General features: G+C 40.6%; 2 protein-coding genes across 3 annotated transcripts; both read right to left on the bottom strand.

Moving 5' to 3' along the window:
• Positions 1–8,235: 8,235 nt before the first annotated feature.
• On the bottom strand, positions 8,236–11,884 carry fev (FEV transcription factor, ETS family member). Its single transcript, XM_035173844.2, has 3 exons — positions 11,633–11,884; positions 10,855–10,926; positions 8,236–9,825 (listed from the first exon to the last, which is right to left on the bottom strand). The coding sequence occupies exons 1-3, from the start codon at positions 11,679–11,681 to the stop codon at positions 9,284–9,286; spliced, it is 663 nt and encodes a 220-aa protein (XP_035029735.1). The 5' UTR covers positions 11,682–11,884; the 3' UTR covers positions 8,236–9,283.
• Positions 11,885–16,056: 4,172 nt separating this feature from the next.
• On the bottom strand, positions 16,057–24,570 carry cryba2b (crystallin, beta A2b). Of its 2 annotated transcripts, none has more exons than XM_035173737.2 (5): positions 22,889–24,570; positions 18,414–18,602; positions 17,293–17,434; positions 16,851–16,993; positions 16,057–16,435 (listed from the first exon to the last, which is right to left on the bottom strand). In XM_035173737.2, the coding sequence occupies exons 2-5, from the start codon at positions 18,569–18,571 to the stop codon at positions 16,288–16,290; spliced, it is 591 nt and encodes a 196-aa protein (XP_035029628.1). In that variant the 5' UTR covers positions 18,572–18,602; positions 22,889–24,570; the 3' UTR covers positions 16,057–16,287. The 2 variants fall into 2 exon arrangements, with proteins under 2 accessions (XP_035029628.1, XP_035029627.1); XM_035173736.2 differs by lacking the exon at positions 22,889–24,570 and adding an exon at positions 19,484–19,636.
• Between the last annotated feature and the right edge of the window lie 3,374 nt (positions 24,571–27,944).

Below are 27,944 nucleotides of genomic sequence, written 5' to 3'. Positions count from 1 at the left end.
TGGCTGCAGAAACAGAAAATGACACTTTGATTTTCTATTACATAATACAGTGATTTATTTAGGTCACTTAGTAATGCCACAGTTATGTTGTCTGGTGTTTGTTTTATATGGGTTGTAAATGGACTGGGCTGCATTTACATAGCACTTTTCTAGTCTTAACAGCCAATCAAAGTGCTGTACACTACGACTCATTGACAGCCACTGTGATTGACAGTTACGAGATTGCAACCTTCACTCCACTTCACTCCGTCACATTTATTTGACAGCTTTAGTTTTTTTTGCCACCTTTCCAAATGAGATATTAAATGAAAAATACGATAGGTTTATGAAATATAAAGCATAGATTTCAATAATTTTGGTCTTGTGGTCCCTCACAGAGCAATGGTTGATTTCATACAAAGTCCTACAAATAGAAACAGATTTGGTTTAGCTAAATATAGCTGAATATTGGCTATACAATTTTACCATGATTGATATATTGAATGAAAATGTTAAAAAAATCTCGCAATGTTGAAGAAAGTGAGAAGAAATTCCTGGATCTGCCTCACCAAAATTAAACAGGTTCTTCCCTGACCAATACTACATCCTTCCATTAACTTTCGTGGAAATCCGCCCGGTTGTTTTTGTGCAATCTTCTACAATCCAACACATAAACCAACAGGGATGAGCACACAACCTCCTTGGTAGAGATACTAAAGTAGTTAAAACTAGCTCCACCTTGACCAGCAAACACATTGATTTATCTGTATTAATAATCTAACAACGTCATATATAGTAAAATATTAATCACATTGGACGTTTATTGCAGAACCAGTCCTTGGTATTTGTCCAATTAGCTCATAATATATGTACTTTTCCTGGAGTGGGATTTTATTAACATAACTTTTAATTGTAATGGACTTTTTGTATACATTAATCTATTGGTACTTCTACTCATGTAAAGAATCTGAAGCAATGTTGAAAAGGGATTCTCTCCGACCTAACATTTGTCAACCTCATCCGGGTCGTAAAAAGGACCCAATCTGGAACAACTGAGGGAACGCTGTGTGGGGATTATGTCTATTCTGCTGTCCTCCTGCTATATGACCACACTGCTAATCTCTTTAACTAGATTACCTCTGTGTTGAGTTGTAAGTGAGAGGTCGTTGGTCACCACTTAGCAGGATGAAATCTGGTTCCGCTGAGAAACTCAAACACAGACGCTTCATTCACTCCATATTTGTCATTGACCACACACACCTACTAAATGTTCATTCTCATTTTCTCTGCTTTATTTGTCAGTGAATCATTTCACGCTGCATGAATCTGCATGATTATTTATCCATTCAGTTTTATGTAACAGATAAAGTCCGACCTTGGGTTTTGAAGTAAAGCGGTGCTCCGAGCCCAGACCATTATCTAAATTGACAAATTAATATTTCAAGCACAGCATTACTGTATTTCTGTTTTTTTTCTCAAGCTTTGATATTTGTCACAACTGCTAAGTTCTACTTTAAATTGCAAACATGTGTTGGTGTCATAGAAGAGAGGCTATAGGTGACTCTTGCTTTTCACTTGCTATAACTTGACTATATTTATATTATTTTTTCAAACCATTTTCACACGTATATATTCAGACGTATCCAGAGAGCTTGTAAATGAGTGAAAATGAATCAGTTTTATAGTGAGAAATCTCAGATGGCACTGATTGGAGATTATGCCTGTACATATCTCTACTAAAAGCTCACTAACTTTGCTCTGCTTTACTTTATTGTAGTGCAGCATGTCATTTCCGAGGGTAAAATTGGTAAAAACCCAGATATTTTGAGGTAAATAATGCTGAAAACCCATCACTGTATCAATAATGATGAGGTCATAATATTCTGATGGGGAGTTTTTGCCTCAAAATTAGTGGTATAATGATTTTTTAATATCAGACTCATGACGGATGATGAATTAATACAGACAAATATCATGGTCAAACTCTAGAGAGGATTTTTTGAGCATGATTACAGATTTATTTTGTGTGATTTTATCTGACAGAATGTAGATCTATACCCAGACATGTGGGTGTGTACGATAAAAGGTTCAAAACTGCTCTTCCCTCTCTGAGTCTCTCTCTCCTTCATCCACACCTCTTTCTCTCCACCTGTCATTCTCAAGTCTATTTCAGCACCGTGTAGGTGTTTGCACTCTAATTTAGCCGAGACCTCGTTACCACTCTCCCCTGGTGGAGGAATGACTCACTGACTTTAACACTTCGCATAAAACCCACTGACTGCCTCACACCCTGCGTCCTAATAATAATGACGATGTGCACTGTTGGGCCGGTGGGAACGTTTCTTTCACAGATATGTGTGATTCATAGACACCTGTCTGAATATAATGAAACTTGAGGAAACACAATAAAAGATTGAATTTTAGAAAAATGTGTTTGGAATATAACATGAAACAAAATTATTAAGTTTTCCTCTTTAGTGGTGAATTTGGGTAATCTGGGAGATTCTTTACCATTTTTGACTTCTGTGACTTCTTCCAAAATCTGTTTTACACATTAGATCAACATATTATAACTTTCTCAAAAACAGTCAATTTAATCAATAAATTGTAAGGTTATAAAACAAGAAACAAGCAATATACAATAAGGAGACCTATGAGCAAAACATATGGCCGAGTTAAGTCAAAAACAACTGTACAAGTGTCTGGTGCATTTAAAGGTAGATTTCTTTACAGTGACAATTCAGATTAAAAAGAAAATATTGTCTTTAAAGGGACTGATTATATTTTTAAAAGGTGAAAGTTGATGAAATTAGGATAATCTGTTTTGGTAATCTGGGACAGGTCACTTTGTAATCTGGGACACTTGTATTACACTTGAAAAAAAGCTTAAATCACTTTGCTTTATGCACTCTGAGCTCAGTAATCCAATTTTTCAAAAAGCATTGTAAAAAAGGAAAAAAAAGCTGAATAAGAAAATGTATAGTATTCATAGAAATGTCATAAATTCTTATTAACATGTAAAAGTCATATTTTTTTCATAAAGAACCCTAGCGCAAATGAAGAAGCTACAAAATTAATTTAAAAGGTATATCACAGTTTTATACATCTACTAAAATTCATCCAACAGCACACAACACTATCAATCATGTTTGATAAACTGGGACAGCTGAGCATTTTTTGAAAAATTAAAACTGTCATGATTCTGCTGCTGTGACTCTGAACTTTTTAAGCATGAAAGAATATTGTGGTTCTGTTTGATGGACTCTTTGGTTTATTGACTTTTACCTGTGTGTCCTTGTGTTAAGGTTTGTGTTCAGTTGTTTCCCCCTGAGTTCTCTGCTTCCTGTTTTATTTTGAAATAATGTGCCTTGTGTATCTCTGGCTTATCAAAGGAGGATTCCTATCAAAGGAATCCTCCTTTGACAGGAATCCTCCTTTGATCAACTTCAAAGTCATACTAGTGTAGAATGAAACAGATCATAGCAAATTAGCTCACCTATTTAAGAGAAACATTTGTCAGTGGAACCAGACACGACGACCGTGAGCCAACATCAGACACACGAGAAACTTCTCTCCAGTGACTTTCGACCATCACAAGACAAGAGAATACTCTACAAAAACTTTTGTACACAGCTACAGAAGAAAGTACTCTACAGAAACCTTCTTGCTACACTGCAGCACCTGTTAATCGACATGGAGAGGATCAGCTCAGGAGATGAGCAACACAAGTGCAGCATGAAGAAAAGGCTCCGCCGAGCCCTCCAGGACTCGCAGAGGGAGAACCAGGAGCTGGTGGCTGAAAACGCCCGTCTGAAGGAGCTGGAGGCTGAAAGCGCCCGTCTGAAGGAGCTGGAGGCTGAAAACGCCTGGCTGAAGGAGCTGGAGGTACTGAACGGCCGACTGGAGGCTGAAAATGCCTTGCTGAAGGCTGAAAACGCCCGGGTGAAAGACCTGGAGGCTGAAAACCAACGGCTGGAGAAGCTGAGGGCTGAAAACGCTGCTCTCAAAAAGCAGATCACCATGAAAAATATTTCCTGGGGAGAAGAGAGGAAGAAGATGGTCGAGAAGTTGGAGTATTCTGTCTCACATCTGTTGAAGTCCAGAGACGACCTGACCAGCTTGATTCAGCTCGTGGAGTCTGAAAAAGCCAAAAAGAAGGAGCTGGAGAACGAGCTCAGGAACATGAACATGAGCTTTAAAGTAAAAGAGGAAGAGGTCGTCTCCCTCTTTAAAGTAAAAGAGGATGAGGTCGTCTCCTTGAATGCAGACCTGAAGCTCCAACAGGACAAACTGCAGTACTATATCCTCAAAAGTGAGGGCAGGTCCGAGGAAATAGAGGAGCTGCAAAAAAAAATGAGAGACTTAGATGAAAGGTGGTCCACCGAGCAAGAGGAGTCCCTAGAAAAGGAAATCAAGCTGGAGGACGCCATCAAACTCCTGATCCAGCAGAACATTGTGCTTCAGGTACGTTACACCAACTCATTCTGATTGAATAATATTGGATTGTTGATTTGTTTCCGATTCAGACTTTGAAAAAGAAAAGAGTGAAACCTATGTTGTCTCTGTGTTTTCAGGAACAGGTCTTGAAGACCGACAGCTACAAGGAGAGGGTCAAGAAGGAGAAAGAGGAGAAGAAAGAAAGGAAGAAGAGCGAGAAGGAGGAGAAGATGGAGAAGAAAGAAAGGAAGAAGGAGGAGATGAAAAGAAAGAAAGGAAGAAGGAGGAGAAGATGAAAAAGAAAGAAAGGAAGAGAGAGAAGGAGAGGAATGAGGGGACGGCGAGGAGGAGGTTCCCTGTTTTCTCTTCAACTTCAAACCCTCCTAATCTCCTCTCCCATCCTTTCTCTCCCTCTGCCCTGTCAATCATCCCCTCATCCCAGCTCCCCCACTCCCTTACACACCCCCCTCCTCCCCTTACCCTCCTCTTCCTCCCCTCCCTCCCCTCCCCTCCATCTACCTGTATGTGTTAGAAAATAAAAAAACGATCTATCAATAACAGTGACCTTTCCTCTGTCTAGTGATTCCAGAAAGCTCTGTCAGTATGTGACTTATATCTCAAGAACTGTTCTTCTTATCAGCTACACACATGTTTATTCAAAGGCCGATTGAAGAGCAGTTTTTGTGACTGTTGTGATTTCTTTTTAATAAACTTTGAATAAACAGACAACCAGCGCTGTGGCTGATGTTTGGTCCACAATCAAAATGATGAAAACCAAACATTTATATGTAAAAAAAAAATCTATTTATATTTTATTCCTTTGTATTTTAGCTGGAAAACACACATTCTCCGCAGCACTATCCTTTTATTAGATTTAATTATATTATTTTGAAAGACACTGACAGGCTATGTATCTACTTAACTAAGGTATGTTTACTTAGTTTTTCTGCTTATTATTCTGCATCAAAATATACAGAGGCTGTACATCACGTAATAACTCCGCTGCAGAGATCACATGGTTTTGTTGACACCCCATCGACACCGGTGTCGGCTATCCTCACAACAAACTCTCTTTAGTCTTCATCCTATTAGCCCCGCCTCCCTTGTGTATATGTCACTTCCTCTTTCACTCGTTATCGTCTTATGCTGTCATGTTCCCAGTGTCTTCTTGTTCCCAGTGCTCCTAATGGTTTTTCTGTTTAGTATTTTCTGTTTTCCAGTGTGTTTCTGTTAATCTAGTGTTTTGGACTTTGTTTGCTTTTGTATCTTGTTCTTTTATAGTTTTATTTTTCCCTTATTTTCGGGTCCCGCTTTTCCCCTATTCCTGACAAATACACATTTTAAACAACTCAATGCAGATTGTGTTGCTTGAATGCATCACGAACATAATCTGATTAAAAATTAGGAACATTGTCTTATTTACGACAGATTTATATCCTTAACAATTATCTTGTCAGGATCGGACGTCATTGACCTTGTCATGCAACTCCAAGGGGGGGCCTCTTATTGACGTTTGCCCCGCCCCTTTCTGTGACATCATTCCCATGAAGTCATGTTGACTAGATTATGAACAGGAGATAAACAGCCTGAAGCTGAACTGTCCCACGTTACCTGAATTCACCCTTCATTGATTCTTTCTCCACGTTGTCTGACAGAATCTCTTGTTTTCTCTCCTCAGGCTCATATTCATGTTCTCTGAGGTTTGAGGAAATTCATGATTTCTTTTCTCATCATGTTAATTTTGTCTTAAATTCATTATAGTTTGATTTCCCAACAGCATCGCTCATAGCTTGTAAATGCAACAATAGTCTCAGATATCGGAGCCTCCCACCATCACCTGAATGCGTCCTTTTAACAACACGTCGTATAATGATAATATTAGTTTGTCAAATAGTGAATATTTCTACTTGTTCTTGTGATTAGCTACTTTAAACAGTTTTAATTTATTTAATGTGATTTTTGCATCATGTTGACACCAAGGGAAATCACCGGCAGCCAGACTGGTACAAAAACACATTGAAAAATGTTCAAATTCAGGGCTTGCTTTGGAAAAGTCTATATGTGAATATATTCAAACAAGGAGTTCAGATTAGAACGCTCAGAACTGCCATGTTGAAGACTTTATAATGTATACAAAATGCCTTTATACTACTAAGAAACAAGAGTACAGAGATGTTCTCTGCTTTTCCTCCTGCTTCTTTCTCCTGCTCATGTTTTGTCCCTGCTCCTCCTCTATGTTCTGCATTCACACTGTTAATCCTGTGGCTCGCAGGGAAAACACCCACCTAGTCTGTTACGCAAGGAGAAGAAGAAGAAGAGCGGATGAGTGATGCTGAACAGCGACAATAGTCCCGGCAGATTAGTGGCAGAGAGAAGCAGTGGCAATTACAATGTTTTCGGAAGTGACTCAATCAATCCCTGCAGTGTTTCCAGGAAGGTGCAGCGTGTGCAAGGTGTGATCAACACATCAGGATACTCAGAACAGGATATCTGGGTGTGAGAGTGTGTGTGTGTGTGTGCATGTCTATCTATACTTATAAGGGCCAATTTTGGTTCAATACCATCATTGTGAGGACATTTTGCCTGGTCCTCACAAATTCAAAGGCCTTGTTGAGGGTTAAGACTTGGTTTTAGGTTCAGGGTTAGAATCAGGTTTAGGTTAGGGTGAGGAGTGTCCTCACAACTATAGAGAGACAAGTGTGTGTGTGTGTGTGTGTGTGTGTGTGTGTGTGTGTGTGTGTGTGTGTGTGTGTGTGTGTGTGTGTGTGTGTGTGTGTGTGTGTGTGTGTGTGTGAGAGAGAGAGAGATTCAGTTGTCAATAGCAACCCCATTTCTTTCATTTTAATATGCAGGACACACACACACAAACACTACTGTGGTGAATAAGTGTTACCCTCTCTCTCTCACACACGCACACACACACACACACAGTTTAAATCTCTCCTGTACTGTCACAGAAAGAGGTTTTGGGTTAATCTGCTCTCTGCAGACGCCTCTGTGTTCTATTATAGACCAACATTGTTGTCACCGAGTTATGTAAACGGGGCACTGTTGTTGGGAGAGGTGTGGCGCCCCCGTGTGGATAACAACAGTCAGTGTCACAGTGTGGCACAGCTTTGTGCTACAAGAGCTTCAGCAAACTATTACACAGAAAGGTACAAAAACACAAGTATGATAAAGAGTAGTGACTAAAAAAATACAGCAAACCTGAATTTGATTCTGCTTCAAGTCAACCTAGGGCTTTCTAATGCTATTGGGTTTTTAGATTTACCTTTTCAGATTAAATTCTCCAGTCCTGAACAAACAGATACTGCTCTGTAAAAAATACTTTGACTAGTAACCTTGTAAAATCATCCAGTTTTAACTGGAGCAAATTCAAATCTCAAATGTTTTTGCTATGTGCCCCAGGACGGAGCTTGAGACTGAGCATCGTCAGTCGTATCTTTTGTTCTTCCAGTTATTTCAGGTTATTACATATAAATATAATGAATTAATGATGCTGCTGTAACATTCTCACAGTTGAGTCAACCGTCCCTATAACAGAGACTGTCATGACTCACTGGACGATAAGAATCTGGATATAAGGGAAAATCCCATATTAAAATGAATGAATAAATAATCTCTGTATATACACTATTTCTAGACACTATATATACAATGTTTGCACTGCTTTATCATACAATCAAATTAAAGTTATACATCTGGAGGGGGTTGTTGTGCCACGTTGAACCCGTCTGCAGTGTCTTCTGGCACGGTGGTGTTTTGGTGATGAAGCAAAGTGTTCACTGAGGCACAATTCAGACACACAAAGAGGCTTGATCATAACAATCTATCTTTATTCACTTCATTTGTTTTTCATTGGTACAGTTGCTCTATAGCTACAGAAGGAGCTCATGACAATGGATGCACTGGAATTCACTTCAAAATCACTAGAAAGCAGCGACCGCCTGAGCCTGTCCGCACCCGACAGTATGTACAGAGGATTCACAGTTTCTCTTACTAGTCACTTTTGTCACACAAATTACGACTCTACACCTGTGAAGGCCTTTTATTTTTATTGCAAGTGAGTGAAGTTGGATTTGTGATCTAATTTCTGTATTAAAGAAACAATATATTGTGGAGTCGACTGGTTAAGATGATAACAGTGGTGGTGGTGGTGGTGAGATTTAGTAAAAGTGAAAATTATTAAGTCCAGCAAGCGTTTGGTTATTTCATGAAACCACACGATGGCGCCAGTAGTCCAGGAATAGCTGATATGTTTTGCTCCCACAATCATCTGTAGAGAAAAACAGACCCGGACCTCAAAGAAGGAAAGAGACGGAGCAAAGGAACCGAAAAGGAGAAGAAGAACTAATATAAATTTAACTACCCTCTTAAATAATGTTCTGTCATTTGTTCATTTGGAAAAACTGCTCTTCCACACGAAAACATTTATTTATCCACGATTACATTTCACAGATTTTGGATGAAATTGGAAAAAATCCAACACGTGGGCTGTTTATGGATTAAAAATCCAATTAATTAATGTAATTATTAAATTAAGACGCGTAATTTAGGCGCCTCCTTGATGGATTTTACTGGTTAGTCGGGGAGAATTTGTGTTGGCCCAGTTTGGCCTGTATAGATTAAAATTGGGTGAGAATATTTCCTGTCTAATTTTCATGATAACACACAACTGCATCGTCTATTGGCCAAAATCACACCTTTAAAAACAGCCCACGCGTGTCCTTTTTAAAAACCAAATGTATTTCGCCCACATCATATTTTCACCTGCAGTCTTCCTGCACACCCCCCCTCTCTCGTTCGCTGCTGCGCGTCACTCGTGCCGTCGGTATCCTTCCAGTGAGTCTAGAAGGCGCAGTAAACGTCAGTTGTAGTGGTTGTTGATGTTACTCAGGCTGTTGATGTTGTTGACGCAGCTGATGTGGGACGGGGACACGGTGCCGAAGGGCCCCGGGGGCTGCAGGTTGTGGCTGTGGTACAGGGCCGTGGTCGGGGAGCCGGGCCAGTAGGAGAAACCCGACGGCCCCACGCCGGGAGCCATGAGGTTCAGTTTGGAAATCCCGGAGAAGGGGATCGGGGAGAAGTTGCCCTGGAACTTGTAGATGGCCTGCTCCGTGGTGGAGGGCTGGCACACCTGCGCCAGGCCGTGGAAGTCGAACTTGTACGCGTACCGCTTGCCGTGCACTTTGGTCATGATGTTCTTGTCGTAGTAGTAGCGCAGCGCACGGCTCAGCTTGTCGTAGTTCATGTTGGGTTTGCTCTTGCGCTCCCCCCAGCGCCGCGCCACCTCGTCCGGGTCGATGAGCTTGAACTCGCCGTTGGTTCCCTCCCAGGCGATGCACGACATGTTGGTGCTGTCGGAGAGCAGCTCCAGCAGGAACTGCCACAGCTGGATCTGCCCGCTGCCTGGACGACAAATACCATAAAGGCATCATATAACAATATATTAAATAAAGATATATCCTGAAACCATGAGATAATCATTGATTTAGCACCAGTAGTATCTGTGCAAAGCAGTGTGAGGGATTTATATCACTTTAGACTTTATTATCATCTGGTCAATTATTAACATGGTGATATACAGACAAAGCAAATTGCAGATTTATCGGATATGTGCTACAGACATTTGGAGACATAATTAAAAACTGTACATTTGTATTTTTCAAGATTTTAGATAAATCATTTGTGACATTTAATATTTTAATGCGTCTAAAACTAATGAATTTGCTTTATGTTCTCGGATAAATATCAACATCTTGGTATTATTCAAAATTATTTATTCACAATACCAATTTGAAATATAAGGTAAGGACTTTTCAACAGCCGTTTACATTTTGTCAAATATTTGTCTCACTCATTTATTATTTTTGATTTAAAAACGTTATGAACTGCTTTATTTTGGCTTTTCCGAGGTTAATGCCCGTTTAATATCTGCACCCCATCACATCGTCTGCTTAATAAATCAGTGTAAATGTATTTAATCTTAACGCACAAAATCTGTTTTATTAATATTTACATTTCCTTTTATTTGATCTGTGTCTATTTGACCAATGTGCTAGAAGCAAATACTACGGCGGCTTCAAACTCGGACCATGAATTCAGAATGTGTGTGATTTATTATGGAGCTTTTACAGAAACACAAATAAAATAAAATGAACCTTTAATAGCTAAATACGATTATGATATGTTCTGTATTATTAACAGGGTGAACGATATTTATTCCTCCGATATTTAGGGCCTAAGTCAGTTTAGTTGATATGACCAAATGGTTAAAATAAAAAAATATGACTGCTGTTAGATTATTAATTTATTAGCTATTATTATTATTTAACATTTTCAAATACAATGCCGGAGATCTGTAAGGTTCTAAATTAAATTCAATAATGAAACATAACGGTAAACCCCTCTGTGATATGACATGATCCAGTCTCTTACCTTTTTGTACTCCTGTGTTTATTGGACCCCATGATGTCCCTTTGCTTTCTTTCAACAGAGTTTCTGTTGGATCTGAAATCAAACCACACAAATCGTCATCATCACCATCAGCACCCTCCTCATCATCAGGTGCCTAATCCTTCCTGTTTATAATGTATCACATAGAAGAGAAGACGCGTTCAGGAACAGGCCTGCTTTGCTGGGGAAAGAAAATAAATCCACTTGTGTCCAGATTTATTTCTAAGACTGTCATTTATTCTAATGCGCAAAAAAACTCAAATAAACTTCAAATAAAAATACTCTTTAAATCTGTTTTCAAAGAAATGATATTGATGATAATAATAACAAAAGGTTTCAGTCGCTGTTATAGAATATTATGGGTTGGCTGTATAATTAACCAGCCCCAGTGAAAAAACATGATCCCCCCCCAAAAAATAAAAAATAAAAAATTCAAAGTTAAACATCACAAAATTTCCGCTTAAAGTTGAGATAAGAAAAGTCCTAATAGTGTCCCGGCAGCGGTGTCGGACTGACGCGTGAAGCGTGTCGTCTCCGCGGGGTCCTCTGCGGAGGAGCCAGGAAACGCGTCCAGGAAAAAGGATTTCCGATTTCCGACAAAAGAGCAGACGGGCGTTCAGATTGAACCCGAACAATGCGACGCCGCCGCAGGGAGACGGAGCCGCACCGCCCCGCAGGACCCGCAGGACCCGCAGAAAGAGTTTAAAAACACCCCCCCGCAACATGTTTCTATGAGTCTTTAAGGGACTAAATGACCAACCTGAGAGATACATGCTGAACATGAGGTTTCCTCCGCAGTCCTGTCTCATTGTGTTCACTTGTTCAGAAAGGGTTGGATTTCATTTCGTCGGCGGCGGAGGAAACGATTTTTATTAAACTTTATCTCATAACTGTGATCTGGAATAAACGCGGGTGGACAGATTGAAGTTTCCAGGCAACTGTCACTGGCCCCCATCTCTGAGACAATATTCAGACAGCAATTTCCCCTGGTGCATTGCTTTAATTAAAAGAGCAATTTACCTCTGTCAGCCCGCCTGGTGCCCACAATAAAAAGAGGGCCGATAGAAATTCGGCCCTTATCAATCCGCCATCACAGTTTAATAAAGTTTCCACGTTAAGATCTGAGTCTCTATGGTGAATTGAAGTGTTTGACATGGAAACCAGTTCAGATCCTCCTCACTTTTCCGCCTCTTTACCTCCTGGCAAACAACAAAGACCTATTTCATGTTGGGAAAAAGAACATTTACCTGGAGATACATGCTCCAGTGCACATGAGAAAACAAGAACATTTCAGCCACCCCCCCACCCCTGGACCTTCTGTTTGTGGGTTTAAGGTTATATAGCCTGTATCTGAAGGCTAATGAGGTTGTAACTTTAAAACCATGGTCCCTGATGCTCACTGATCTTATCATGTCCACTCAGATTTTTCTTCTTCTGCTGTTTTTTTTTTATAGAAGCAATGGGCTGTGCAAACACTATGGGCTCTGGTCCTGTAAGTCTGGTTTGGACTGTAGATTACACGGTGTTTATAGAATCTAGTATATTCTGATATTTTAAAGGTGACAGATGAAGTCTTGCTTCACAATTCACACAGATATGCAAAACATTTCAAAAGTTTTATTGACACAGGTGTTAATACTGTGGACAGTACACATACATTACATTGATTACATTTCATTAACATGTCTTTTATTAATAAATATCACACATATGAGTTCAACCCATGCAGATCTCAAGCAGCATATGATCAATCAGGCCTAGACTGTGACATTCTAAGGACTTTTATTTTGAAAACTGCTATTCTAGGTCAAAGCATCGCTGTGAAACCATTGATCAAAGTATCAAACAAAAGATATGTTTAATATAGAAGCATGTAAAACAATTACTGGATGATAGAGGCTTGTCCATCCATGTCACCTCTGTCTTTCCCGTGTGTCATTGTCACAACACTAAAAATGATCTAATCGATACACGAAGGCCAATTAAATCCTTTTTAAATGGTCTAAAAATGATCTAAACACACTGACACTCGTACATGTGCATTCCTGCAGTGGTTTGGTGTCTTGTCCTCGTCCTGTACAGAGACATGAGAGAGTCAGCTGCAGGGATAAAAACAAAAACCTGGTTTGTGCCGCTCTGTGCAATGTAAACACATGAATTCACTTTCAGATACTTCCCTTGAAAAAGAAAACTAAACAATTTTCAAAATATGACATTGCCCAACAGAAATGCATCAATTCTTAACTTTACCCTTAAATGAAAAACATATATTGTAGCTTTCTGTGTTGACTCAACGGGAAGTGAATGGTCCTCTAATCATTTATCATCTGAATGTCACCTGACTGAGCTCAGATATGAACAAATACACACGTACACACACACCCACACACACACACACACACAGTAGAAAAAAACTCACTAGACCATAGGTGAGTCAGTATAAGATTGTATCAGGCTACGTATGAGTATTGGATTGGGGTTTTCCTCTCAGTCCTCAAAAGCTTGCTTTGGTGGTAAATACAGATTAAACAATATATTTCCCATGTTCCTTCTTCCTGAACTAAAACAAACAACTGGATTTTCCATTCGTCACGTGGCTGCGGCTCCTCGGGCGATGTGGTTTGTAGGTGTGTCTGTGGCGTCCCAGACTTGCTTTAGCTGCCTGAGTCCGTGTACAAGTCGCAGGCAACTTAAAACAAGCCTCGAAAACAAGACTGTATATCCCAGCACAGAGTGGTAGATAAATATGGATAAATATTTATCTGCAGGGATCATCAGGAGGCCAGATATCCACAGGAAGAAAAACGAAAAAGCACAACAACACATGTCTGGGCGATAGTTTGACCTTATTGGCATTAAGACAGCATTAAAGGTAACCTGCACTCAAAAGCATATTAGTATCCACTTAAAACATGATTTAGAAGTGTTTGATCCAGTTGCTTTACCTGGTATCAAAGTAGTTAGTAAATTAAAGCAGTAGTAGATCAATAATCAATAGAGTAATAACCTACTAAAAAGAGCTGTCATCAAGATTTGGTTCCAAAATTCCTCTGTAGTCTCAAACCTACCTTGCACCTGTGCAGCCAAAGAGCCCCAGCCTGCAACTGCACCAGTCAAGTCTCACTTCTCAACAAGACCAGAGTGCAGCCTCTTTAATCAGGCTCCACAGGAATGTATATTTGAGAAAGGTGTGTGTGCATGGTTACACATTTATTTAAAGATCCTGGTCTTTTGGGTGTGGGACTGTGAGACGGTGCAGGCTCGTGGGTGTGTAACACGGAATCCCATGTCCTGGACGGGCAGGAGGAGTGTGTGCACAGGTAAACACACTCCAGGATCCCGGCGCGCGACTCCAAGATAAACATCATGGCCCCACATAAGAATAAACAAACAAATGCTAAGCAACTCGAACTCATATGAGGAGCTTTTGTTATGTGCCAGGTTGCGGTGCTGAATCAAATCCTCAAAATAAATGGACCACATGTTCATTTGTAAATCACAAGTGCCATAAATATTTGTTGTAGTTTGCATCTGAGAACTTCTCACCTGACTAACCTGCTTCTCCTCATCTCACCTGCATCTCCACCTTTGTGACCCGGGGTCAGGATCCATGGCTTTCCCCTGACTAAGCAATGTGCTGCATAACAATATTAAAGTCATTAACTCTGCCAATGAGTCACTGTTCAATCAAGCCCAGACGTAAAGAGTTTGGCTTTTTTAGATTTCAGACTCTCAACATTGAATTATCTGAGAAATGCACCGTCACTAAGTAAATCCTGGTAAGTTGGCATCTTGAAGATGTTTTTCACAGGCCGCATTAAGAAGTATCATCGTAGAGCAGTCAATAGTATAAGCTTTGTGATTGTGTTGCACATCTTTTGAGGAAACGTTATTGTGAACATGTAAACTTCTTTATGAGTGTATTTAAGGTAATGTCTTTCCTCATAGTGAGTTGTCAGACAGGCCCCTTGTTCAAACAGGAACTAGTACAGTGCATACATCCCTAACTTTCATTATGGGTGATGCTTTGTTTCCCTTCTGGCCCATTGGGATAAAACTCAGTGGCTTTGCTCTGTTCTGAATGATGCTACGTTTTGTTACCACTCAGAGTGACACGACAATAAAGGCATTCTAAATTCTAAGATGCTCATAGAATGATTAAACAGTTTAAATAAAGTCGGCTGCATTTGTGCATGTGACACCATGAAGCAGCTGGAGGAACTTATTCAGGCCTCTGGGGTGTTTACACAGTAAAACTAGAAGCTCTTGAAAAGTCTTTCCTTTCCACATCAGGTCTCGTCCTACTATTGATCATTTTAAATCTAATTTAAAGTGCTACTTTTTTTTATCTTGCTTTTGAGTCTGTCCCATATGATTCTGGTAATGTAAATCTTTAGTTTACTTAATGCCTTGTGTGTATTTTCTTTTCTACAGATTTTATTTCTGGCATTGAACTTATCTTTGTATCCATGCTTGTGTTACCTTCCTTTCCCATGATTTGGCTGTTGTATTTAATATACATAAATATATAATATATTGAACTCTGTGCCTTTGTTTTAATGGTCAATGCTGCGCAGAGCGTTTGCCACATCAACATAGCAAGGGCCGGAGAATTTGAATTAATTATGTCTTTAAATAGATGATTTTACTCAAAATTTGTATGTATCTATTAATTTCTTCAGTGGAAAAAATCTAAATGTCTTGGTCGCATATAACTACCAGCCACCAAAGGTCATACGGTGCTTTGCATAAAGTCATACATCCTATATTCGTCAACTTATTAGCAAATTGTGCCCGAAACAGTTGAAGAACAAACAGTAGAAACAAATGTGATGTTGTGCTCTTGTTTATTGGAAATAAGAATACAGTCTGACAAGAACAATATTGCACATCCTAAAGCCTAACAGAGTCCACTCATTTCCATGAAGGTTCACTATAGGCCTAAATATTTCTTTCAAATAAATACAAAGCATAAACCTATGTCTGATAACCGCCTGGTTCTTTGGGCTGAAAGAGATATGGGCACAGATTTCGCTGTGGTTGTGCGCCTGCAGTACGACGTACCGTCATTAACCAAGGAACAAACTGACAAGTTTAAAGCCAATTATTGCAGTTTGTCTGAGCCTTATTTAGGTGGGTTGATAAAGATCATTGTGGGGGAAAAAATGAAATACTGACAGTCTCTAGTTTTTCAGAAAAGCCTTTATTTCCTATTTCAAGAACATGCTTTAGCTTGGTGGTAGAAATACTTAGATATCCATACATGCAGAGCCACAGAATGAGGGAGAGTTAGTCCATCTACAGGTCTGTGACAGTGGTCTGTCTCTCCGGGGCTCAGGTAGAGGAAAGGGTTCGGGGAGAGTTTTTCAATTTCTTTTTATTCAGGCGGGGGGGTCAGGCAGGCAGAGGGAAGGCTTAGTGCTGGATCCTGCGAATGGACTGCACCTGGTTGGTGTGAGCCTGGGTGCTGAACTCATTGTAGTTTCTGTACTCGCCTTGGTGTCTGTCTCTCTCCAGGATGTACTGGTAGCCACGGTAACCAGGGAACTGGTAGGCCACCCAGCTGCAGGGAGAGAGACGCACAAAGAGATGGGGTGAGCGATAAGGTCAGTGTGGGATTTAAACAGTCATTTATCCATCCATCCATTCATCCATCTTTTGGCTACAAACAGCCATTTAATGAATGATTTCAATAGATTCAGTCAAATTACAAGACTGTTTACAAGAGAAGATCAGTTAGCTGGAGAAGCTTTAGCTTGTCCAATCAGACTTTAAACATTTATCATTTTATTTATCTGTATTTTTAATGTTCTCTCCATATTACACCCAGTCAAGATAGATTGACCTGTTTCAACATGCTCTATTTTAACAGCTCCAACCATATTTTTTACAGTAGAATATTTGAAAAGTCGAGTGGAGATGAAATATATACGGTTACAAAATGGACCAACAAACAGAGATGAGGACGCATGACTTACGCTCCCGAGTTGACTTTGATGGAGGGCACCTCCTTGCTGCACCAGCCCATGGCCTGTAGGGAGGGGTAGTCGTCGCACATCTCAAACTTGCGGCCCTGGAAGTCCTCACACTCGTACAGGGTCACCTTGCTGTCGCTGTGGTTCTGCAGAGGAAGAGAACAGAGCACAGTTGTGATGGTCCAGCCACTGTCAGGGGAGCTGTTGGTGAAGTAACTGATGTGAATATTTAAATGTAATTGTAAGGCGAGTTGGGTGAGATGTTGAATGTGTGGTAGATCGTGCTGGTTCATTGATTGTCAATAAAGTATATCTGGCCTAAATTAAGGCCAGGAAGGGTTTGGTTCATGTAGTGCAGCTGGTTTTAAGAGGGTTTGGCTGCTGGGTCATGTGGTGGAGGGAGGGGCAGGGAAGTGTAGAGTAGTTTGGAAGAAAAGGAACTTACAGCGCACTTGATGGGTCTGAAGGAAAGCATGTGCTCGGTTCTGTAGCTGCTGTTTCCACTCCAGGCCTCGTAGCGAGGGTAGTCTCCCTTCTCCAGGATAAACTGCTGTCCCTGGAACTCTGGGTACTCATAACCCACCCAACTGGAGGATAGGGATGAGGATAGAGGTGTTAAACTTACATGTGTTCAGAGGACGTAATGCCAGAGACACAAACATTGAAACTGAAACAAGTAAATCTCCCCCAAAACACACAGGATCTTACTTTGAACCATTAAAAACCAGGTAATTTAAGTGCAGCTACATTGAAACTGTCAGTTTGGTTAAACAATAGAGTCCAACGCCCATGAGTGAAAACAGCACGCAGCTTCTGTTGTCCCTGGGAGCACAAAGCAAACATTAGATAGTGCTGCTCCTGCCTCCTCCTCTACTGCTGCCGCTGCTGCTGCTGCTGCTGCACCCAGGCCTTTTTATCTGATTGTCAGTCAGTCAGACTGTGTGGCTCACAGCCAGCAGCTGCACGCAGCCAACTCATATCACAACAGGGGTCACACTCGGGTGCATGCACACACACATGCAAAACCATAAATGCCCCAACTAGCGATGTAATAACACTGTTGGCTGTAATTTATGGCTTTTTTTTCAAATTCGGCTTTGTCTACTTGATCATCGGAGTTGGGTCGTGAATATTTTAATTAAACTTTTTCAACCACATAAAATGAGAATTATGAGATAAATAAACAATGTGGTTTTATTACATGATGTTGTATGGTTCTTGGTTAACTACAGATTTTAAGGAATAAAGTATATGAGCAAGACTTCAGACCAATTTGTCACCTTTGTTATGAAGGTAAGAAATTGTTGTTTTGGATAAAGATGAAAAAATCTTTACGGAGCAAATCCAGGAATAAATCGTATTATTTTCAAATTTCAAATCTGGCCTCATCCTTAACTTAGATACTGTAAATACAACACAGACACTGGATAATTTACACATAATGACCAACAAACCAGAAGAGAGATGAGAGTAAAGAGATTTTCAGAACACAAGCACTTTAAATAAAGAGGGGAGAATAAAAGGAGAGGCAGGAGAACCAGAGGAAAAAGAACAATGTCGACTTACGGTCCGTTCTCAACCTTGATGGAGCGGATCTTAACGAAGCCCCTCTCCATGATGTTCTGGCACTCCAGCATGAACTCGCAGCGCTTGCCCTGGAAGTTCTCCTCCTCCCAGACTGTGATCTTGAACTGGCCCATCTGCTCCATCTGTTGAGTGTTCATGGCTGCTGCTTCTCCCTTTGGGGGTTACTATCTGAAGAAGAAGATGGAGGGTTTAAAAAACATTAAAGAGATGAAATCAAATTAGATAAAACCAAAAGACCTGTCCTGAGTAGTTCTAGCATCAAAAATGTTGAGGAAAGTGTATTAAAATCATCCTGAGTGTCCTCATCCTGATGGGACAGATACAAGAAACATGACTTCTGATCCAACAAGCTTATTCCAGTGTCTATAAAAATCAACTTCAATCTTTGTATTTTAGCATCAAGAAAAAAGATAAATATTAAAAACATAAAATTCACCCGCCCCGTACTGTATTTCTGTTAACAGAAGGCCTATGTTATTGTTCCTTTACTCTAGGCAAACATTTCTGTTAAGGTCTCTTGCTCCAAGGTGTCACTATAGAAGTGAAAAATTCCACTCATTCATCATTTTTTCCATTTCACGGGTTTCTCTCGGTTTCAGTCGAGGAGATTCTGTCAAGCACAACCTTGCCTGTAAATTACACCTCGTAACTGAATTGTAGCAGCTGCACAGAAAACAAATGCCACAACAGCAAACCGCCACAGCTAGAAAAGCACGAAAAGCACGATCGGAAGTCTCTAATTTTCACAATGTTCACAAAGAGTTTCAAACCCTCTTCAGTCAAGCCTTTTTTAGATTTTTAAAGTAAAAACTGTTTGCATTCTGTTTATAGGCCAGACACAAGCATACCAATGAGGCATCGTCTTAAAAATAGCAGCTATAAGCCATGTTTTTTTACTCTCAGCAAATCAAGCCTCATTTAAAGGTCATCCACAGAAGTCTACATATTAAATACACAATGTGCAGCAGCATCTCTGTGGCTGTGGGGCTCCACCCACAGAGCTGTGCCCTGACTGCGGTTTCTCTGAGGCAGTGTGTTGATATACTTACAGACAGTACTGAGGTGGGACAGAGCCGGTATAATCAATGTCGGGGGAGAGACCCTCACCCTCGTTTTTATAGGGCCGGGCCCCCTGGACCCACGCCACTCCATTTGCCCGGCAGCCTTGCACACTCAGCAGCTGACCGGCCCAGCTGAATGGGCAGCATTAGCCTGGCGCTTTGTGGAGGCTCCAGAGCACCATTGTCCTCAGAGCCCCAAACTGACTTAGTCATCAATATGGCAGCCATGCTCAGTGGCAACCTGACCCAGGACTATACAATGGCAACGCACTGACACAACAGTTTGATTGGTGTGGCAGGATAATAGACACATTCTGGGAGCTGATCCCCTCTCTCACTCGCTCCCTGGGCTGTTGGTAAACTGGATCCTGAACTGGAGGTGGGAAAAGGGCCCAAATCCTTTACCATGTGGTGATATTGAGGGCATCCTTTTCATTTCTTTTTTCTCAGTGGTTGATCTTGAAAGAGTCAGAAGGATGAAATAAAATCTTCAGTGGTTGTAGTAGCTCTTGACTAACTGGGAAACTTGGTCTACAATCATTTATGTCCCCACACCTCTGGCTACTATACAGAAATATGAAGCATCAGAATCCAAATGGGAGCAAAGACATGGTTTGCTCTGTAGCTTTGGTTACTCATTCTTCCTACGACAGCAGTACTCTAGTATATTGGAAACATTAAGATGTATTTATGTGGAAGGATCTAGCAGAATAACCATCAGATTTGAATATAAATAGATTTTTAAAATGGGAAATCAACAAAAACTGGATGAAAGGACAACCCATATATTTTTCTACTTGAGTCCTATGTCATTTTTTGATCATATAACTTAAATAGTTGGAGCCTGTGCAGCTTCGAAGAGGACAAATAACAATCCATTCATCCATTATCTTATTATCATCATGCCGGAGCCAATCCCAGCTGACACTGGGTGAGAGTTGGGAAACACCCAGGACAGGTCATCAGTCCATCAAAGGGCAGCAAATAATATAAAGAAGTTCAATAATGCCCAGTGTTAGTCACTTGATTAACAGACCTGTGATTATAGAAGCCGCTCCGGGCTCCAGCGTCTGGGTTTTACATTTTATTGTCAGGGCTTCCAGTTCTGTTTGATTATAGATTTTCCTTTGTTACATGTTTGGAAACAATGGCTGAGAACGGTACACTATCACGTTTTAAATCCTACTCACAATCATGTGTTATATAAGTCTTTTGTGTGCTTATTCTCTTTCTGTTATTTGTTTCTGAGTCTTTGTGTGAAGCCAAAATGAAAACACTAATTCTGATACATGTTTTCATTTCTATAATAAATGAAATATATAATAAAATTGTAATTATAAAACATAATGAAATTGTCTAAAGAAAAATCATACTCGTACATATGACGGTTAGTGAGCACTGTCAAAATAATATATCTCTACTGCTCTAGAAAACAATTAAACTCTTAGTTCTGGAGTAAAATAAATAAAAATGAGCCTTTCCATGTCCCACTCGTCCTGTTTAGTTCTGACTCTGTTATTTCCTCTTGCAGGTTTTATGAGTTTTCACTACATCAGTGTTTAAACAATCTGTGATGTCGAGTCGAGCAATAAACGCTGTACACCAGTGACTCACTTTCCTTCATCATTGGTGACATCTAGTGGCGCAGATATTTATTACACTCACGATGGCAGAGGCCTTTAAATAAGGCCTGTTCAGTTTAGTGTGTTAACATATAAGTGACTTCACATTCACTCACCAACCTGTGGCTCTGACTTGCTGAGGATTGAAACTAACATTCAGATGAATATTAACACAACATGTTAGAGGGGCATTGTGTATAATATTTGTGTGTGTGTCTGTGTGTGTGTGTAGGTGGGGGGTGGGGATTGAGGGCTCCCACCTGTGGGCATGTGTGAGCTGTTTGCTCTTCTGTTAACCCATTCATTGTCCTTCCCTTTGTGTGTGTGTGTGTGTGTGTGTGTGTGTGTGTGTGTGTGTGTGTGTGTGTGTGTTGTCAACCTGCCTGTCCTCAGAGCAGGTGATGGGCAGGTGAGACAACATGCGCATAAAGACACAGATGTCGTATTAGTGTGTATTCATGCTCCAATACCTGAGCGACCAAGTTAGCATATGTGCAGTACATACAAATAGGTAAGTGTGTGTATATGTATTCATGTGTGTGTGAGTGTACATGTATGTTTCTTTGTGTGTGTGTGTGTGTTTCAAATTATTTCATCTTTCTTCAGCAAGTCTGATAAGAAGCTGTTGATCATTACTCCTAGACACACACACACACACACACACACACACACACACACACACACACACACACACACACACACACACACACACACAAACACACACACACACACACACACACACACACACACAAACACACACACACACACACACACACACACACACACACACACACACACACACACACACACACACGCACACACACACTCAATGGACACCTTATTTCCCTGTTAAATACAGCCTGGGGAGATTTGCATGTGTCAGGTACAGTGAACTTGTACAAAGATAGTTCAGTACTACTTTGAATCCTTATCTGGCTGTTTGAAAAAAGAAATTCCATTCATCTCTTCTTACTGCTCATGTTACGATTCAAATACTTTTCATTTGAACCATCAAGTCCAGTTGTAAGCTTTAAACTCTGGAGACAACTGCAACGAAATCTTCTTCAGCTCAGGTTTTAGAAGTCAGTCACAGCCAGGATGACAAATAAAGTATAAAACTCAGGTGTGGATGAAAGTTAAACAGGTAAATACCGTCGCTATGTGTGAAGAGTATCAGCTAACATGAAGATGGAGTTTATCAGACACCTTGGGAAATAGCTGCAGCGTGATCAGGAGTTAGTCTGCATCTTTTTATTGTAGGTCGTGTAACAGCCTCAGGACATTAGATAGTGTCATCGGACCGGGTGCAGCCTACTGTTCCACATACACATGTTTATATGCATGTAAATACAGTATGCCATTGGCGGATTACAGTTTTAAGTGAGTTTCAGCAAAGAAAATATTAATCCTGGGGATGTTCTGGTGTGCAGAGAATGATGATATGTGTCTGTTCCTTCGATAAAACAGTTAAAATGCAAAGAAAAATCATAAAATAAGCAATTATCTTTACTTCTCAATGCATATAAAGTATGGAAGTGATGGAGGATTCAGTAAAATTACATATTTGATATTATATATTTAGTTATTGTATAAATAGGTAGCAGTGCACGATGGATGCAAACAACACTGCACAGAGAGCCTTGTTTTCTGGGTCAGCGAGAGTCATTTGAATAGTCAGTGACTGCACCTGGACACGCACACAAACACACACCATAAATACACATCCACTGACACACACTGAATAAATGCCCTCCTTCAGGTGGAAGATTACCATGGCGACTAATCCAGGTAAGGATGATGCAAGCAGGTCTCTTGCTCGGACCACGTCCATTCGCCCTCACTGATCCCTGCGCTGACTCACAGGCAGCTGGATTCACCTCCATGAAACAAAGAGAGAGAAAATGTGGATTATTACTGATTGTCATTGCTTGTATCTTCTGCTGGTGAAGACACAAACACACACAAACACACACACACACACTACAGTTGGGGGATGTAGGGGATGTTCTGATTAACAGGGTAGTCACCAAAAAGGGAAATTTGAGTGTTTAAGTACGGAATTTTACAACTTTTACCAGTAACCCTCAGTGAAACATCATGAAGTGGGAGAGCAAAGGAAAAGAGTTTGGCCAACCAGGAGTGAGAGCAGGCCTCGGCCATTTGCATGAGTCTTCATTATCAGTAACTGTCAGAGGAAACAGCACATAGCCTACAGGCAGCACACACACACACACACACACACACACACACACACACACACACACACAGACACACACCCTCTGGGAAACACTTGCTGCACCATTTACAGCGAACAAGTTTGGCAGGCACCACAAATGTAATCATCTTCCCTGCTGTACGGATACAAAGTGCGCTCTTAATGATGCTGATACAGTACGGCCCTGCACAGCAGACCTCAGATAGGGTCACAGCTGGGGCATATGGGGGGAGGCCAGGTTTGTACATGAGGATTTTATTCCCACATCCCCCCCTCTGTCAGTGCTTCTCTCGTTTCTTAAACGTTTTACTCAACGGATGAAAAAACAGGAGAACAGTCAAGAACAGCACCAGAGGGATGGAACACTCTTCTGGGATAAACACACAGCCAATAGATAGAGCGGTACAATTATAATGTGATGAAACTGAATGACAATATTAAGTAAATAGAATATTGCATAAGAGTTTCTGGGGCATAATATGTGCTTTAAAACAATCCCCATTATATTTGATATCGTTGTGCTGTGTCTCATGTTTGCATTGAAAAGCCTTTACTAGATAGAATTCAGTTTGGGTTTTCCCACCTGTTCCATGTGTGTCAAACATGACTCGGTGATTCAAACGGTCTCCTGAAACAAATGTCCTCATTCAGACCCTTTCTTTCACTGACACGGGTAAAAAAGCAGGTGCTTAAGCCTCCACGTCGAATCCTAAACAAATAATGCCGCTCCTGGAGCTGCATGGAAGGGAGGGTGCAGCAGCAGGACCAGTTGGGACAGTCGGTTCAATTTGGAGCGAGGTAACCAGGATACTAAGGAGCGTGAGCTTTCCTCTCCTCTGGCTTTTAACAAATATTGACTAGAGCTTCTAGCAGAGGCAAATAGGCTCTCAGGTAAAGAGAGACATGCAGGACTGGCTTTGTCATAATGTCTTTTGTGAGGTGATAATGCCTACATGAGATGTTTTAGTAAAAGAAAAGAACGAGTGGAGAGAACGTGAAGGGCTTTGTCTGCACAGGGGACCAAGAGGTGAAGAAAAAATGTGAATCAAATTTCAGCTTGACCAAGACTTATCTCCCTGGCAGGTGGACGTGCTTCACTACGGGGCAACATAATTACCTTTCATGTTTTTTACTATCACAGTTTCAAAAACATCGAAATACCACGAAGGCGCCATTCATAAATACTTTTAATTGCATAATATAACTTGTTAGATGAAGTGTAGAGACACATTTCAACTTCAAAGGATTCAAAGGAAGATATTTAATGGGATATCTCATTAAATTAATTAAAAACAAAAAAACAAAGTAAGGATATTCAAAGAAAGGATGTATTTAGTGTGTTTTGGCACTTTGTGTGTTACACTGCATGTCATTGTCATGTTTCTGCAGGATTGTGTAGGTGAAACTGTGTGAAAGTGAATTAGTTTGACCATTTGAAAACAAATAAAAATAGGTAGGTTTATTTTCGTAAGGTATGAAAACATAAACCCTCATTGGCTGTTGGATAAAAAGAAAAGACATGAGTGTAAATTCAAATCAGAAACTTCAAGGCATATGTGATCTTTAACATAAGAAACAATCAAAGTAATGGATGGTAAAAGCACGATGGCTGAATACTACATCTTATAGCGTCTGAAATGACAGATGGCACATATCAGATGTCTGCTGTGTGCTTAATGTTTAGTTAATGATTAACATAAAGTCCCATTAAGCCCATCGCTCTGCTCCCCGGTGATCGCCTGCAGCCTCAGCTCATGACGTAGGAGATGGACAGTAATGAATAGGCCCCCAGTGGAAAATACACAGTGTCATCATGAATGTGCCAATGGGAAAAAATGATTAGCAAAAAGGGAGATGCGGATTATCACCCATATACCATTGTAAATATCAATCTCCTCAGCAGCCTGCGTACGATATGACATCGTCCAGCTGCAGTTCAAATAGACACAGAATAAAAACTAAACAAAGACAGACCTTCACTTGGACGCTTTCCCAACGGCAGTTACAGGTTTATCAGTGGTGATGATGTCATGGGTGAGATGAGCAGACAGGTTTTACACAGACATATGGATTCATGTGTGACTGGTAGTCAGGCTCACTTTATATATATATGTTTTCAGAAAAAACAAGAAAATACAAGCTGAAACTTCCTGCCTTGATAATATCTCTGAATTCACCTGCTTTGCTCTTTTCTTACTTTAATCCACACGCACTATTCAAAAAGAATCTGCTGTTTTTTAATAATTCAAACGTTTTAATCGTGTTTCTTTTCCTGCAGGTGAATGATTGTGACTGACTGTTGGTCCACGGCTGCCATGTCTCTCTGTGGCGCATTGCATGAAGCCACCTGTATGCAAATAAGGTCACCTCAGGGAAATGTTCCACACACACCTGGAGCTTCAGGTACTGACACTGTGCTGTTGTTGAGTTGTCTTACATGGAGCAGACTTCACCGCTCGTGTACTTTCTTCGAAATGTGTTCGAAGATTTTAGTTCATCATCTGTTCTTCATTTAAAGACTTTGGATCCCTGGTGTTGGCTGCAGCATCTGGCCTCACCTATCAGACGCCCTTCATTTAAATACACTCAAAACCAGTGAGAACAAAGACCATCAAACTTTCTTTCCTCCATCCTTTGTGTATAAATTGAGGCTTGACAGTGCTTTAAGAGCAGTGATCGTCTCCCAGGACCAAAACCATCCTTGCGCTTTTTTTCCAGTTGCCAACCCGTACCTGCGTAACGCGAGCCGAACGAACAAAACTTCATCTTCAGGTATTGTACGTGAGGCTCAACGTGAAGCAAATACAGACATGGAAAAAAGTCACAGAGGGTGAGACGAGGGTCCTGGAGACAGAGAGGGGGGGAGAGAGCCCCCCCCACCCCACCCCAGCGCGTAACAGCTGGTTCCTCCTGGCGTCAGGGAACCTTTGGGAGGAAGATTCAGAAAAGTTAGGACACAACAAGTCAAAGTAAAGACAGCGACTCTGAGGTGAAAAAGTATTTAACTTACCTTGAGAGGATGCAAAGATATAGAAAAGGTCAACGTGCGCAACCTTGGTCAGGTTTGGCTCAGCTTTTACGCGCACTGAATGTGTGCTGTGTGTGACAGGTATACACTTTTATACCTCTACATGCTCTCTCTCTCTCTCTCTCTCTCTTTCTCCACCCTCCTGCATGAAAACAGGGGGAGAGAGAGAGAGAGAGAGAGAGAGAGAGAGAGAGAGAGAGTGGATCCTCAGGGCGCGCACAGACACCTGTCGCACGGTGCGTTACTCTGATCCAATATTGACATAGAGGGGGGAGGGTGTGTGTGTGTGTGTGTGTGTGTGTGTGTCGGAGATGCAGTCTCTCCCTCTCTCGCCACACACACACACACACACACACACACACACACACGACTTTAAATTTGTCTCCGCGCCATCCTTCCTCCTCTCCTGTGCCAGGCAACGTGTCTGACCTTTGTGCCTGTAAAAAAAAGAAAAAAGCCTCATTGTAACGTAGCTACCTGTCGACTCCATTTGTCCCATTCACCTCCTGCTGGGGCATCATTTCCATATCATATACCTTGCAAATGACTGCGCTGCTGGGTGGCTCTGGCGCACCCTGCCTGCCCAACAACTCTTTTTGGGGGTAAAGGTGTGGAATGATGTGGAGGAGGAATATTTGAGGTTAAAACTTAATCTTTTACTGGAGGAAAAATTGGCCTTGAGAAAAAACTGACCTATCCTGTAATTTAAAAAAATATATAACGTTTTTTGGTTGGAGCTAGACTAAAGACAATATACATGAATTTAATTATATGTCTCAGATTGATGTTTTTAATGATTATCTTAAATTTAAAAGGATCATTCATCCAAATAGACACGTCGGTTCATAAACCGTGTTAGTATCACTCAGCTTAATTGTGCATTGTCTTTTGTGACTGTGCAGGAACTTCATTCAAGTATGGGAAATGTTATCATGTTTATTTTAAATGATTTAAATGACAGAAACCCTATACTTAAAAAAAATGTGAGCATTTCCCAGGCAGAGGAGGGCTTAAGATCAGAGATGCATCATGGGAAATGTAGGATCCTGGTTTTGAAGGATGAATTAAAAATACAAAGGACTGCAAGTTAGTTTATTTTCACATCTCTTGCTTTGGTTTGGATAGTTTTAAAAAATCTGTCTCACAATCTTACAGCAGCACAATGAAGAGAATGCAAGAGAAAATAAATTAAGATAGAATATGAAGACAGTTATCTGAATAGAAAAAAATATATAAAATGTATTATATAAAATTAAATTGCATATTTTACTTTTTTTAATTATTGTTTTAGAAAGGTTTAGAAATGTAAATGATATTTGATTTCGTACAAATTTGCATTATTTCACATTTCATAACTCAAAACCAACAAAACCGAGCCTCAAGATTCAAATGAACAGTATTTGTGCACTTAAGCAAGTTAATAAGTTTATGATTCCTTCAAACGTGAATTTTATTTTAGCCGAGTCACTTTAAAGTCAGGTGAAATCATGAAGAGATTCCTTCACTTATAATCCACAGCTCAGCTCGGACATTTATCCAGAATCCAGACTTACTGTACATCGAGTTAAGTACGATACACGATTG

Source organism: Hippoglossus stenolepis, chromosome 13 (assembly GCF_022539355.2).
Source record: "Hippoglossus stenolepis isolate QCI-W04-F060 chromosome 13, HSTE1.2, whole genome shotgun sequence".
In the NCBI taxonomy this organism is placed as follows: domain Eukaryota; kingdom Metazoa; phylum Chordata; class Actinopteri; order Pleuronectiformes; family Pleuronectidae; genus Hippoglossus; species Hippoglossus stenolepis.
The sequence above is the reverse complement of the archived record's forward strand: the minus strand, read 5'-3'. Positions and strand labels throughout refer to the sequence as shown.

Bases quoted from the DNA above. Each gene is read 5' to 3' on its own strand.
- fev (XM_035173844.2), bottom strand. From the start codon at position 11,681: ATGAGACAGGACTGCGGAGGAAACCTCATGTTCAGCATGTATCTCTCA. The intron at 10,927-11,632 runs GTTGGTCATTTA...GTTTGATTTCAG, and splicing joins GTTCAGCATGTATCTCTCAG to ATCCAACAGAAACTCTGTTG. The intron at 9,826-10,854 runs GTAAGAGACTGG...TTTGTCGTCCAG, and splicing joins AAACACAGGAGTACAAAAAG to GCAGCGGGCAGATCCAGCTG.
- cryba2b (XM_035173737.2), bottom strand. From the start codon at position 18,571: ATGAACACTCAACAGATGGAGCAGATGGGCCAGTTCAAGATCACAGTC. The intron at 17,435-18,413 runs GTAAGTCGACAT...CCTATCCTCCAG, and splicing joins ATCAAGGTTGAGAACGGACC to TTGGGTGGGTTATGAGTACC. The intron at 16,994-17,292 runs GTAAGTTCCTTT...CTTCCTCTGCAG, and splicing joins TCAGACCCATCAAGTGCGCT to AACCACAGCGACAGCAAGGT.